This window comes from Gadus macrocephalus, chromosome 5 (assembly GCF_031168955.1).
Source record: "Gadus macrocephalus chromosome 5, ASM3116895v1".
Lineage (NCBI taxonomy): Eukaryota > Metazoa > Chordata > Actinopteri > Gadiformes > Gadidae > Gadus > Gadus macrocephalus.
The window spans coordinates 12,230,283-12,245,093 of NC_082386.1; the positions used below are offsets into that span (position 1 = coordinate 12,230,283).

The 14,811-nt window shown below is 45.8% G+C and overlaps 1 protein-coding gene and 1 long non-coding RNA gene across 11 annotated transcripts; one reads left to right on the forward strand and one right to left on the reverse strand.

The window, feature by feature from the left end:
- The first annotated feature begins 315 nt into the window (after positions 1–315).
- On the forward strand, positions 316–5,238 carry LOC132457951 (photoreceptor outer segment membrane glycoprotein 2-like). The gene is made up of 4 exons (XM_060052362.1): positions 316–498; positions 857–2,049; positions 2,237–2,483; positions 3,009–5,238. Exons 2-4 carry the CDS (start codon positions 1,469–1,471, stop codon positions 3,285–3,287), a joined length of 1,107 nt encoding a protein of 368 aa, XP_059908345.1. The 5' UTR covers positions 316–498; positions 857–1,468; the 3' UTR covers positions 3,288–5,238.
- Positions 5,239–7,279: 2,041 nt separating this feature from the next.
- LOC132457952 (uncharacterized) lies at positions 7,280–14,256 on the reverse strand. 10 transcript variants are annotated; one of them, XR_009525797.1, is made up of 8 exons: positions 14,115–14,256; positions 10,362–13,714; positions 10,015–10,116; positions 9,620–9,731; positions 9,307–9,394; positions 8,395–9,094; positions 8,046–8,133; positions 7,280–7,840 (listed from the first exon to the last, which is right to left on the reverse strand). It is a non-coding gene; the product is annotated as an uncharacterized LOC132457952 (long non-coding RNA). The 10 variants fall into 10 exon arrangements; XR_009525794.1 differs by having other exon boundaries at positions 8,395–9,090; positions 9,620–9,772; XR_009525801.1 differs by having other exon boundaries at positions 7,280–7,836; positions 8,046–8,128; positions 9,620–9,772.
- Positions 14,257–14,811: the final 555 nt, after the last annotated feature.

Consider the following 14,811-nt stretch of genomic DNA (forward strand, 5'->3'; position numbering starts at 1 on the left):
ATACAAACGCAGTAGAAAATACCATAAGGTTATCCTTTCTTTACCCTTTACTAGGGTTGAGGGAAGGGTTCAAGTTACAGTCAAAGTGTTCTGTGTGATTGATTATATAAACAAATAAATGACTTTAGATTGGATATAACTGAATTGGATTCATCCATACTTGACAAACCAGTGCTGTAGTTATATTTGACGCAGGCACAGGCACCCCAAGCACACACGCTGCCCCCCCCCCCCCCCCCCCCCCAACCGTGTGTGAGTGCTGGTGATGTCAGACGTAGTTCAGTAGCAGAAGGTGTGTCCAAAGCCTCAGGCCCAGTGCTGATTAATGACTACTGGGAATTAGAATTAGTGGTCGGGATCCTCAGCCACTAGGCTCCCAATGATGCTGCCCCACTGACCACACACGCTCTGGGTTACTACGACGACGAGCAGTCTCACTCCACATCGGATCAGGAATCTCTGTGTGACTCCCAGGATGTGAACTCTACCAGGACCGAGGTAGGTGCAGCTCATTCCCTCAAGGAAGGGGATGTTTTCCTTCTCTTCACTCATTCTTGCTTCCAACCCTGCTAATAATGATTAGGTGCTACATTTCAGATGCTGGGTCAATTGTGTTGAATAAAGCATGTTGATTTAACGGGTTTCCTTTTGAAATGGATTGGCCAAATGTCTAACCTAAAGACGGCGGCAGAAGTCAGCTTCTGACGTTATGCATGAGAACCGGGTGATGCCTCTCTGTGTGTCGGTCTGTCTGTGTCCTTTATGAACATGAATTACTTTCCAAGCCTGTGATGTGATAAGAAATGTAATCAAAGTATATCATTTCATCTAACTCCTTTGTTTCCTTCACTTTCAGTTTCACAGTGGTCAGCCTTCAACACCTCTGACCATTATGCTGCGTCCGCAAGATATTGTTCAGGAATATCAGCCTAAGCTGCTTAGTAGGAGAAGACCTTCAGAGACCGGCCCAGCCCCCGCCCCCCCGCTCGGTCCCCCCATACCCTCCGATGCGTAGAGCGGATAACAAGTCCCCCTCCCCCCCCTCCCCCCCCTCCCCCCCCCTCCCTCCCCCCGTCTAATCCGCAAATCATCCAATGAAAAGTAAGATCCACAAAAAAGTGTATCCTCCTATTCTGGGAAAAGAAGGAAGCGGCACACTGAAGTTAGGGCTAACTGGGCTAATGGGCCCACTCCACCTTGAGAGGATTCAACTCATCATTAAGGACAATCTTTTAAGTCTTTGAAAATATTTGGCAGCCTTTGGTTTCTTATCTTGCAGGACAAGGCGAGTCTTGAATGCTGTCTGGGGAGGGTTGTTGGTAGGGGGATTAAGGCCTTTTTTTATTTTATGTCTTTTTGTTTAAAAGGAGCACTGTTATAATGACAATCTCGTGGCTTGATGTTTTGAAATGACGCCTCATAATAAAAACACCTGAAACAAGAAGTAAGATCCGAACCTGAGACAAAGATGGCCGTCCTGAGGGTGACGTTCACCAAGTTCCGGCGCGACAAGCTGGCCCAGGTGCTGTGGATCCTGAACTGGGTTTCCGTGGTGACGGGCCTGCTCCTCTTCAGCCTGGGGCTCTTCCTCAAGGTGGAGATCAATAAGCGCTGGGAGCTGATGGCAGAGCAGGACGTCCACCAGGTGCCCAACATGCTGATCGCCGTGGGCCTGGTGGCCTGCGCCATCAACTTCCTGGGCGGCAAGATCTGCTACGACTGCGTGGACAGCTCCAAGTTCCTGCGCTGGAAGCTCATCCTGCTGCCCTACATCGTGTGCACCTTCTTCTTCACCTTCTCCGTGCTGGCTGGCGCGCTGCTGTGCTACGGCATGCGGGGCCAGCTGGAGCAGGCCCTGACGCTGGGCCTCACCCAGGCCATGCGCTTCTACAAGGACACGGACACGCCGGGCCGCTGCTACCTCAAGCGCACCGTGGACCTCCTGCAGATGGAGTTCCAGTGCTGCGGCAACGCCGGCTACAAGGACTGGTTCTACATCCAGTGGGTCAGCAACCGATACCTGGACATGTCCCAGAAGGAGGTGGTGGAGTGAGTACTGCAATCCGCTAGGCTGATCCAGCAAGGGGGGGGTCTTAGTTGTCTGGCTGGTTGGCATTTATGAAAATTGGTTCTATCAACCTGCCCTGAGCGTGCGCGCGTGTGCGTGTGCGTGCGTGCGTGTGCGTGCGTCTCTGTCTGTCTGTCTGTCTGTGTGCATTCGTGTGCATGTGCGTAGTCGTCTGAGGAGCAACGTGGACGGGCAGTACCTGGTGGACGACGTCCCGTTCAGCTGCTGCAACACCCTCTCCCCGCGGCCCTGCATCCAGGAGCACATCTCCAACGCCACGGCCCACTACAACTACGAGCCGCAGACGGAGAGCCTCAACCTGTGGATGCAGGGCTGCCGCCAGGCCCTGCTCAGCTACTACACACACATCATGCAGTCCATCGGCCTCACCGTCCTCATCATCTGGCTCTTCGAGGTTAGTGAGGAGGGAGAGTAGAAGATTTTATTCAGAGCAATTTAAAATTAGTTAATTTGTCTGAAGAAAAATAAACAACAATATTTTGCTGTCGGTACAGGGAGGATGTTTACAGAACCAAGTGCCAACTACAGCTAGCTAGGATAAGACGCTACACGATGCTAAATACTATCTTTAAGTGCAAGGACGTACAACATACAATAATTGCGTAAGAGGGGTGTGGGGGGGGCTATCCAGAGTCTACCTCAGTCCCTGCCCTGTCCTGCGGTCGGCCGCTACCCCTAACAGACATCAAATGCAGAATGACAGCCACATGTACGACACACTTATGCTGTGTACCATCATCATGGACACAATAGATCATATTACATCGAACTTATACGTGAAATCAAGATTTCAGATGACAAATAACCTTTTTACTCATCGGAAAAGCTGTAAGAAATTGCAATGAACTATTAGCATATGGAAGTCCAAACAATGGGTGTTGTTCGTCCTATTTTGTCATCGGTTGGTGTGTTTGTGCAGCTGTCCGTGCTGACGGGGGTGCGCTACCTCCAAACCTCCCTGGAGAACGTGCTGAAGCAAGGGGACCCCGACTGTGAGTCGGAGGGCTGGCTGCTGGAGAACAGCTTCGCGGAGACGGCTCGCTCCAACCTCAACATCATCAAGAACCTGGGCAAGTGCAACCAGATCGACACGGCAGAGAACGGCGACCGCAACCTCAACGTCCCCCCCTGCACCCCCTCCCCGGCCCGCTACGGCCCCGACAACATGCCGCCCACTGAACAGGCCAAGGGCAGCTAACATGGGCTGATGTTTACAAAGACTGGGGCCCCTCCACGAGCAGGTCAACACACTGGGCTACTGAACCCAGTAGGTCAACACACTGGGCTACTGAACCCAGCAGGTCAACACACTGGGCTACTGAACCCAGCAGGTCAACACACTGGGCTACTGAACCCAGCAGGTCAACACACTGGGCTACTGAACCCAGCAGGTCAACACACTGGGCTACTGAACCCAGCAGGTCAACACACTGGGCTACTGAACCCAGCAGGTCAACACACTGGGCTACTGAACCTAGCAGGTCAACACACTGGGCTACTGAACCCAGCAGGTCAACACACTGGGCTACTGAACCCAGCAGGTCAACACACTGGGCTACTGAACCTAGCAGGTCAACACACTGGGCTACTGAACCCAGCAGGTCAACACACTGGGCTACTGAACCCAGCAGGTCAACACACTGGGCTACTGAACCCAGCAGGTCAACACACTGGGCTACTGAACCTAGCAGGTCAACACACTGGGCTACTGAACCTAGCAGGTCAACACACTGGGCTACTGAACCTAGCAGGTCAACACACTGGGCTACTGAACCCAGCAGGTCAACACACTGGGCTACTGAACCTAGCAGGTCAACACACTGGGCTACTGAACCTAGCAGGTCAACACACTGGGCTACTGAACCCTTCCGCGACCAGCAGGTCAACACATTTCCTTTACATCATGTGTTTTTATATTTATATTTGAGTGGTTTAGGTTTTGACAACAGGGGGTTTGGTGTTACACCCCATTGGCCTTTTAGCCATAGATCAAAATAGGTGGTAACGTTTGGATTAAGATCGATATTGTTCACCCACTCTTGTTTTGTTATTTTACAATTCTCTGCAGAACTGTAACTCCTTAAAATACATCTCATGGCCTACAAAGCATAAGTGTCTCCACCCACAGCTGTCTTTAGCAGCAGATGCACGCTGCCTGTATGAGGAAGAAGTGTTAGTGAGGACTGGTTGTTTTTAATAGGGTAGTTGTTCTGTAATACCAATCACACATTGAGTGATGTCTACAGGAGATAGGGTTATGACAGCCACAGCCTCCACTGCATCACTTGTTTGATATAAACATTATCCAACAAAAAACGGTAAACATATTTTATGAGAATCAAAATGGCCTTTCGGAGAATCTGCCTTAGGACAACGGGGAACTGCAGAAAAAGAAAAAATACAGAAATGAATTGAAGATTATGGATCCAAATGGTAGCTCCACTCTGGCACATACCAAACACAAATAACAGATGTTTAAATGTTTTATGGAACTCGATAAGTGTTGGTTATGAACTGTTGTTTCTGCTCTAATAAATCTTTAAAGATCCCATATCATGCTTTTTTATGGTTAATGATTGCATTTGTGGGTACTAGAGTAGAGAATAGGGTTTCCTTCCTGAATGTTAAAAATACCCCTTATTGTTCTCACTGTTCATTCCTGCAAAACCAATTTCAGCGTCTATCAAAAACGTTCCGGTGATCAGCTGCCAGGAAGTGATTTCAGCCGCGGGAGCGCGCACAGCCTGTTAAAGCTAGGCTATATCGCCTCGAAACGTGAGTGCGGCAGCAAAGTCTGATCCGTACTAGTCAATAGCACTACAGGACTATTGTCCGCTGTATTAACACAGATATGTATTTTAAGGTGACAAGACATCGACGTTGTACAGGGATCGACGTCTGATCAGTCATACTAGTCAATAGCACTACAGGACTATGTCCGCTGTATTAACACCAGGGGCGATTCTAGGTTGCATAAACATCTGGGGCTTAGCCCAGAGGAAAAATAAAAGTATCCCTTTGGGCATACTATTTTATTTTATTTTTTTGTCTGCTTTATTGTGCATGCAAATTTTTTCTGGATGCTTTACCTAAATAAACAAAAATACGCGGTTTATTATAGCTTTAAATAGCTACCTGACTGCTTTGCTGCTTATCCCCAAACATCTATATCATAGAGAGAGAGAGTATATATATTCAGGGCTAATTAAATAATATCCGGCACTTTAGCCCCGAATAAAACAGCCTTGTGATTCCACTGAGTATAAGTACACAGGACACTGCCTAAGTATGAGTATAAGTACCCCGGATACTGGCTCAGTATGAGTATCAGTACACAGGATACTGGCTCAGTATGAGTATATGTACACAGGATACTGGCTCAGTATGAGTACACAGGTTACTGGCTCAGTACGAGTATAAGTACACAGGTTACTGGCTCAGTATGAGTATAAGTACACAGGATACTGGCTCAGTAGGAGTATAAGTACACAGGATACTGGCTAAGTATGAGCTGGAGTGGGGGGCGTTGGTGGCACGGAACGGCGCAGCAGCACGGCGGCACGGCACGGTGGCGTTAGCGCACCAGTTTAGTTTTTACCTGAACTTTTGATTCTGTGACATTCAAGGAATGAATTGCAACAGACAACTAAAGCTGGAGGTCTTTATTTCAAGTACAAATAAACTCAAGAGCTACCTGAACCAATATTTAACTTTTTTAGGAAAATTAAAATAAATAGTAACAATATACTACTAGGTACAACAAGGCAACTAACTAAAATAATGAATGCAATGCACGTATTGTCAGGGAGGGGAGCCGACTGAGGTCTAAGGACATGGAAGGTTCCTAGGATGTCCAGCTCCTGGAACCTCCTTTTCAGTTCTGTCTCCAGGCCCGTAATGTAGGGTTGGATGACCTACAATGAACAGATCAGCACATTTTCTCCACCAGGAACAGAAGGATCAAAATTACTTTCCCCACTCTTATTTTTTTTAAGTAAAACTCTACACTAATCTGTTTCCACCTCACCTGTTGTTTCAGCAACATTTTGTCTGCTGTCCTCCTGGCCTGTATTAATCAGTATCTCTCCTGAACAGCCCGGCCCCTGAGAAGCACTGGGTTGTTCAGCACTGTTTGATGCCTAGGAACATTCAAAATAAATGTATTATATATTTAATAAACATTTACTTACATTTACTAACAGCCATTTGACTGTTCAACTTAATTTCAGACTAAGCCAACTACCTCCTCAAGCTGCTCCGCGTCGTCTGGACGAGGCCTTTTTTGGTGCAGAAAAAAGATTTCAATACTCATCTGGATTAAAGCAACAAACATTCAGAGTCAGAATAAAATATTAAGAATAGAATGTAATAAATGTTTTCTATTCTTTTTGATATGGGCACCGTATAGGCCTATCTAAACTATAACCGCATTTCATCTTAATCGCAGTGTTCGCTGCGTTACCAACGACGTTGTCTATGATGACGGGTGAGGGATGTTCAATATCAATAACGTTGAGTTCATAAAGCTAATATTACCTTTTCTGAGTTAACAAAAAATGTGCCTAAATTGTAATAGAAAAGTATCATATATATACGCCTCAATCAGTTCAGAATAGAATTCTATGCGGAATAGAATAGTTGGTGTAGTCCGCTATAAACACTTATTCTGATTAGTTTGGGGTTTAACTTGGAGCAGCTGCAGTAGTTCGCAATTGGTCCACTCCGTCTGTACTTTAATGCACACCGAACTTTACCGCTGTCAAGGAAATTGGATTTATTGCCTGATTCACGTCTTTGTTATCACTCCGTAGTAGTTACAGTAGTCCGGTAACTTATCAACCCCAGCGTATCTGGTTGCTAAGCGACGGGTGACATCGGTGGGTTCATGTGTTAGCATCGTGTGTGTGTGTGTGTGTACGAGAATGACAGGGAGAACGAGTGCTATGCGGAGATGAATGTACGGAACGATTTTTAGATTTCCAAATCGCGTTATAAAAAAATATATATATTCATCATAAAAAAATAAAAAATAAAAAATAAAAATTCGTGGCGCTCGGTGTTGATTCCCATACATAGACCACAATGGTCTATGTATGGGAAACACTGAATCATGTATATTAAATGTATTGCAGGAGTTTAGCTTGACATTAACCAAGTTAAAGGACAATTAAATTAACCGCACCAAACATGTAGAAGTCAATGTGGGATTTTAATATATAAACAAAAACACTTGACAGAAGTTTAATACAATTTTGTAAAGGAAAGCAGAGGAAAACATTTTCCCAAATTAATCTTTTCAAAATGTCACCACCATTCCGAAAGGTGGTGAAGAGGTTTGTGTAAAAGCAGTCCTCCCTGACCAGCTCTGTCCCTGACTCTAAACCCTGACTCTCAACCCTAACGCAGAACCCTCTGAGGGCAGGAAGACGCGCCTTCAGTGTAAAGGTTCGAACAACAGAGAAGGAAGAAGAAGAGGAAGCAGTAGAGAGTAGTGAAGTAGTGAGGTTAGTGAAAGACGTGAGGGAAAGGCGTGTCGAATCACGTTACATGTGGGGTCAAGAAGATCACTCCCACTGGAGGTCATTGATACATCAGCCTCAGACTGCTGAGCTCAGCAGGTCTTCTGGAGGATGAGGCGCAGATGAACTGAGGAGACGGGACCAGCAGGATGTCAGGATCAGGGCGGGTTCAGCTCAGGTGTGTACCCCCGACCAAACAGGATCAGGTGAGGTTCAGCTCAGGTGTGTCTGCCTGGACCAAACAAGGACATTGATTAGGTTCAATATTCAAAAGATGTAACATTATCTGAACCAAAGATAAGTCATTAAGGAGCAGGCAGGCTTTAGGGCGCCTTGCTCAAGGACGCATCACTGTATTCTGAGGACTTGAACCCGGTAACATTGGTTTGAGAGTTGAACCCCCAACCTAGTCCAATATGTCCAGATAATGCACTTACGAGGAATCCTTGATGGTAGAGTCCTGGTTGTCCTCAGGATTTGCCTTCCAGATGTACGGCTTCCCCATCAGTCCTCCAGATTCCTGGTCTGGTTACAAACGTAATTTGTCTCTAATGTAAGGTAACAAACACAGTAGTAGTTTGTCTCTAATGTAAGGTAACAAACACAGTAGTAGTTGGGCTCTAATGTAAGGTAACAAACACAGGAGTAGTTGGGCTCTAATGGCGCGTAACAAAGTAGCAGCTGTAGTTTGTCTGGTAAACAACCACAGTAGTATGCCGTAACTTGTACTGGACAAACTAATCCTGCGTTACAAGAAGTCCACTCTGTTTATTTATGCAAACTTACGAGGATCCTGGTTGGTAGAGTGATGTCGTCCTCCTGAGTCTTGGCTCCTCCATCAGCTCACCTCAGCCAGAGTCCTGGTCTGGAACAAACACTGGTCTCAGCAGTAAATCACCTGGGGACGCAACACACCCCACCACTGTAGAAGTCAATGAGGGATTTTAATATATAAACAAAAACACTTGACAGAAGTTTAATACAATTTTGTAAAGGAAAGCAGAGGAAAACATTTTCCCAAATTAATCTTTTCAAAATGTCACCACCATTCCGAAAGGTGGTGAAGAGGTTTGTGTAAAAGCAGTCCTCCCTGACCAGCTCTGTCCCTGACTCTAAACCCTGACTCTCAACCCTAACGCAGAACCCTCTGAGGGCAGGAAGACGCGCCTTCAGTGTAAAGGTTCGAACAACAGAGAAGGAAGAAGAAGAGGAAGCAGTAGAGAGTAGTGAAGTAGTGAGGTTAGTGAAAGACGTGAGGGAAAGGCGTGTCGAATCACGTTACATGTGGGGTCAAGAAGATCACTCCCACTGGAGGTCATTGATACATCAGCCTCAGACTGCTGAGCTCAGCAGGTCTTCTGGAGGATGAGGCGCAGATGAACTGAGGAGACGGGACCAGCAGGATGTCAGGATCAGGGCGGGTTCAGCTCAGGTGTGTACCCCCGACCAAACAGGATCAGGTGAGGTTCAGCTCAGGTGTGTCTGCCTGGACCAAACAAGGACATTGATTAGGTTCAATATTCAAAAGATGTAACATTATCTGAACCAAAGATAAGTCATTAAGGAGCAGGCAGGCTTTAGGGCGCCTTGCTCAAGGACGCATCACGGTATTCTGAGGACTTGAACCCGGTAACATTGGCTTGAGAGTTGAACCCCCAACCCCCTACCTAGTCCAATATGTCCAGATAATGCACTTACGAGGAATCCTTGATGGTCGAGTCCTGGTTGTCCTCAGGATTTGCCTTCCAGATGTACGGCTTCTCCATCAGTCCTCCAGATTCCTGGTCTGGTTACAAACGTAGTTTGTCTCTAATGTAAGGTAACAAACACAGTAGTAGTTGGGCTCTAATGTAAGGTCACAGACACAGGAGTAGTTGGGCTCTAATGGCTCGTAACAAAGTAGCAGCTGTAGTTTGTCTGGTAAACAACCACAGTAGTATGCCGTAACTTGGACTGGACAAACTAATCCTGCGTTGCAACAAGTCCACTCTGTTTATTCATGCAAACTTACGAGGATCCTGGTTGGTAGAGTGATGTCGTCCTCCAGAGTCTTGGCTCCTCCATCAGCTCACCTCAGCCAGAGTCCTGGTCTGGAACAAACACTGGTCTCAGCAGTAAATCACCTGGGGACGCAACACACCCCACCACCTGCATCTGCAGTTCACTTGTAAAAGTGAAGACAAATTTAAACATATTTAAACACTTAAATTAGACAACGTCTGCAGATTGTCGCATTCAGCAATTCATCCACTACGGTCGTAGCAGCACTAGTAATGACTCTTACATAGCCCCCGTATGAATTAACTCAAATCACAGCTTGGCACAGATTTAAAGTCATACGATGATCAAAACCAGACCTAAACTACCGTGGATTTCAGTGTTTCAGATGAGCTTGGTGATGGTTACCCTCTGGTCCGGTGCTGCAGGCCCCTGGTCTCCAGCCTCAGTCTCCGGTCCATCCTGGCACCACAAGCCTCCGGTCCCCAGCCTCTCAGCCTCATCTTTCAGCTACAGCAGCAAATTTATATCAGCATTTGCCCAACAATAAACTTAATGGACTCATCCGAAACCGAATTACACGATTAATTTAACTATTATTTTATAACTCAAGGCTAGAAAAGACTTGAGAGGCCAGACATGAGCATCCCGTTTTTGGGAATGAAGACAGAGCAGTCCACAAGTTTAAGGAAGTGATTCAGGCCATGCATTGAAACTGACCTGAGCAGACTCTACTCACACACCAGAGCACTGACCTGTTCTGGAGGACTTCTGACAGGAGGTGGAGGTCTGGCTCTGGGTGAGGAGGTGGAGGTCTTGCTTTGGGTGAGGAGGCAGACACCTTGGGACAAACTACATGTTACCTTTTTAACCTTGTACAGTTCTAGAGTATCTTCTACTGTAACATGTGGGAAGGACGGCCATTATTTTAGCTTTGATATTATCCAGTTGGTAACTTTGGTAAGCACCAAAGTCGTTGTTTAACGTTATTCCATTCCGTAGGGTTTAACTTCTGTGGCAATTAATGACAGCAGTTAATTAGAACATACAAAAGCTGAAGTAACAAAGAACACTAAGCAGTATCGATATTAAATCAAATATACTCAGCCTTATTCAGGTGCTGGGTTTGGTTGAAATGCAGCCGTGAAAAGATTTTCATCCGTCACCGATGTAAAAAATGGGCCCGCAGGTCGAACGCCGTTTGGTACGCAGCGAGAGTCCCGTCACGTCAGCGTGGTTAAAAGTATGGCGCAACCGTCGGAAATGATCAACATATTGTACGACGTACGTGTCAGTATGTATTTAATATCAAACGGCTCGAGGTTACGCAAATACAATCCTGAACGTTCTATGCTAACCATTGGGACTAAATCAAATGACCGCACTCAGAACCTTCCACGGCGGGAAGCACAAACCGTCCGACTGGAATCCGAACATTCCAGCCGGAACCAACCAAAGAATAACAGAACCAGCGCCTCACCTTGAGCTGAACGGAGGAAGATCCTGAAGTCCAGCGATGGTCTTCATTAAAATACAGCCAACAGACTTACCTTGAGGAGATCAGTTTGTTGCTGTTGGTCATTACTACTATTCAGTGTACCTTTACATTATTATGCACCCAGTGTGTACAAGTTATATCACTCAAAACCATACGAAGAACCAAACTACCATGTACGTCCCACAACAACTTAAAACCTAAGATCATTCAATACAAAACCGTGCCTACATTTTACAATTATCTAGATTATTCAGGGTACAAACCATACAGAGCAATCTAAACGTTGAGCTCACAGAGAGCCGACCATAGCCCTGCAACGTCACCCTGACCGCCTCATCACCAACAGCAAATCATGCCAGCCAGCCAACAGGTCGAGTGAGAAGTGGGCATCTGAGTGAAAGGACCGCCCATAATAAAAAGAAGCCCAATTCCTGAACTATCCAACCATCTTCATGGTTTAAAGATTTACAGACCATTGGGTTCTAATCACCTTTGTCTCTTCCCTCGTTACTTATAAAACTCTAAATCTCCATCACTAGAATGTTGCATCCTACTCATGGGGGTGTGGTCTGAGTGAGCAGAGATGCATGCTGGGATACAGTGCTTTCTAAAGTCTTCAGTTCTATAGACACGCTCCTCAGGAGAAACCAAGTGTTTGAGAATCTGTCTTGACATTAGTTACATGAGCTGGAATATCCTTCAAGATGACGCCAGGATTCTCAGAGGAGAAAGGCCAAGAGGAAGATGCGAGGGTTCTTCCTCTCAGCCAGTGGAAAACAACAACGGTCTTCATCAGAGTACCATGGAACACTTTGAAACATCCTCCTCGTTACACCTTGAAGCCCCAGTGAAGGTTTCCTTACCTCTTCAGCTCGAAGAGCACAACTTCAGCTCGAAGAGCACAACTTCAGCTCGAAGAGCGCACTAGTTGGAGTTCCCAGATTGGTTCTGATTTAAGGGAACCAATCGTTCAGCTAGTCCTGTCCGAAACAAATACAGTTCAGCCTGAGAAGACGTGCAACTGAGAGCAAGACAAGATCCACAGGGCTCCCCATCAATCCAGCCAGGTAGGAAGAGCCGTCTCATTACAGGTATGAAGTTTATCTTGAATATCCATTTAGGTCCCTTTCCAACGTCACTCTCCTTTTGGAATTCCTTTAGGTGTCCATCCTCCATTGATCCTGATTGGTGTAGTCCTAGTTTGAAGTCACTCATCTGAACACGCCGCTTGCATCCTTTTACACTTGAGTTGGATACCCTCCTTCCTGCCTAGTGTATTGATATCGCTCCGCAGCGTCGCTCTGGGCTCTTCATGTCTACTGGAGGCCCTTAAGTAAACGTGTGGCCGTCCATCAGGTATGATTTAGTTGACCATTCCAATATCCCAAGCCAATCACAGACCCCTGTATGAACATCACTGTCAAAGCAAACCAGACACACACACACACAGGACACGCACGTAGAACCCCATGCCAGGTGTTAGTGGGAGACACACACAGTAGAACCCTAGCGATGGTCAAAAAGCATCCATCTCATGTCAAACCCAAAAACACACACCACTGAGCCATAAAAGGCTAAACAATCATGCAGGGTAAAAACTTCATGCCAAATAACGTTCCATCACCCAACCCCAGCTCTCCTGCCAGGGCACCCAGAACAGAACCACCAATGTCTCCAGAGAAGTAAATTATGTGCAACATTTTTCAGTGGCGTCCCACATTGGTGATGGATTATGCTTGGCGTCTCCAAAATGTGTCCCAGGTTGATTAAACGTCTCTGAAGTCATGTCTTTGTAGTCCAGTGGTTTCCTGAATGAGGGGCCTTCACAGATGGAAACGGTGCAGCTTTAGTCAGCCTGAGGACAGGAAGGAGGTCATCTGTTCAGAAGACCACCCAGTGGAGGGGGGTGGCTCTTGAGGAGCAGGATCCATCTTGGAATGGCCCCAATTAAGACCTTCTTGGAAATGAAACTGTTCCTGAGGAGTCACGATGTCTGGAGGGGACTGTTGAATATGTTCCATGGTTCTCCGTGTCAGACTGAAGTTGTGTTTCAGCTGCTGAGATGAGGAGCCCCCTCAACTCCCCCTGGCGTTTCTCCTTCTGAATCCCCGTCTCCATCTTAAGAACATTCTAGTCCATGTAACTGACGTCATGACGGTTTCTCAAACACTCGGTTCCCCCCGAGGGGGCGTGTCTACAGACCTGTAGAATTCAGACAGCTCTGTATCCCAGTATGCACCTCCGCTCACTCAGACCACACGCTCATCAGTGAAGCAACACTCAAGTGATGAAGATGCAGAGCTCAGGAGAGAAGACTGAAGACATCAGAACCCAACCCATTACTCCAGCTAACAACAATAACTTGGAGCCTGTAACCATTTTAACAAATCATTAAAACCAACATATAAACCAAACACCTAAGTAACCCATGAACCAATAAAACATCCTTACTACGCAGATCAACCTTCAGGTAACGGGTTAACTCACCAGGAAGCCAAATACAACAATGTGCCCAAGAGTAATGAGAAACTTATGACTTACAGTTTGCAGTTCATCTTCATGGTTAAGTTGGGATACTCACAGAACTGCAGTTAAATATCCATGATAGACCTTTGAAGGAAGGAACAGTTTACTCATGGTCCCCAAACTTGGGCACTGTCCCACAGTTCAACATCTACCATCTCCATTAAATCAGATAAATGAATGACAATACAAATTCAGGGCTTTTGGGATCATCCAACCTTTAAATAATGATTAAGATAATTAACTAATCCAGCTTTTTAATATAAGTTATACTAATCATTTGACTGTCATTAGTCAAGAGTGATTTACCTCTTACTTTGACAAGTTTGAATGTAGTCTCTAAAATGTTACCTTCAGGTAGAATTATTATTTCAATTTCAAATGAGTTAATCCGCCACAAACCCAGATTTCCTTCACACATTATCAGTGAATTATATTCAACATACAAGTCACGTCAGTTGTGCTTTGCCAAAACAATTCTACTCACTTCAGGTTCAGATAAGTTGCTCCTCTTCACTTCAAAAAGTCTTTAACTTATGAAACAGGAAGAGATGTCAAATAGTACACACACGTTGGGGTTTCTGGAAACACAACATACCGCGTTTGGGAGACGCTACACTGCCAAACAGTGGAGGTCCGGTTCCCTCTTAAGTGAAACGCACCAGATGCAACCAATTAACTGATTAAGAAAACCACATGGCAGGCGAGCTGCGGCAGGGGAGCTAATTAGCAAAACTCACGGAGGTTCGGCGCCCTCTGGTCGCACTTGGTAACAGTTAGAGGCTATTTCAGCTCTGTGTTTGATCTTAAATGAGCTCACACCATACAGACACACACCAATACACCATATAGATTCACACCATATGCACGCACACACCACAGATATAGGCTACACATATAGATTCACACACAATATTGATACACACAACATATAGATGCAAACTATATGCACACACACACGATAGATACAAACCATATATATACACGCACACACAATAGGTATACACCATATAGATACACACACACACCATAGATACACCCCATATAGATACACACCATAAAGATAAACACACAAAATAGACACACACCAAAGATTAACTTAATATAGATACAAGTTATCTGAAGCCGAATCTTGTAGTTACAATTATATTTCTGCTCCAAACTGACACTATAGGATTCATGTA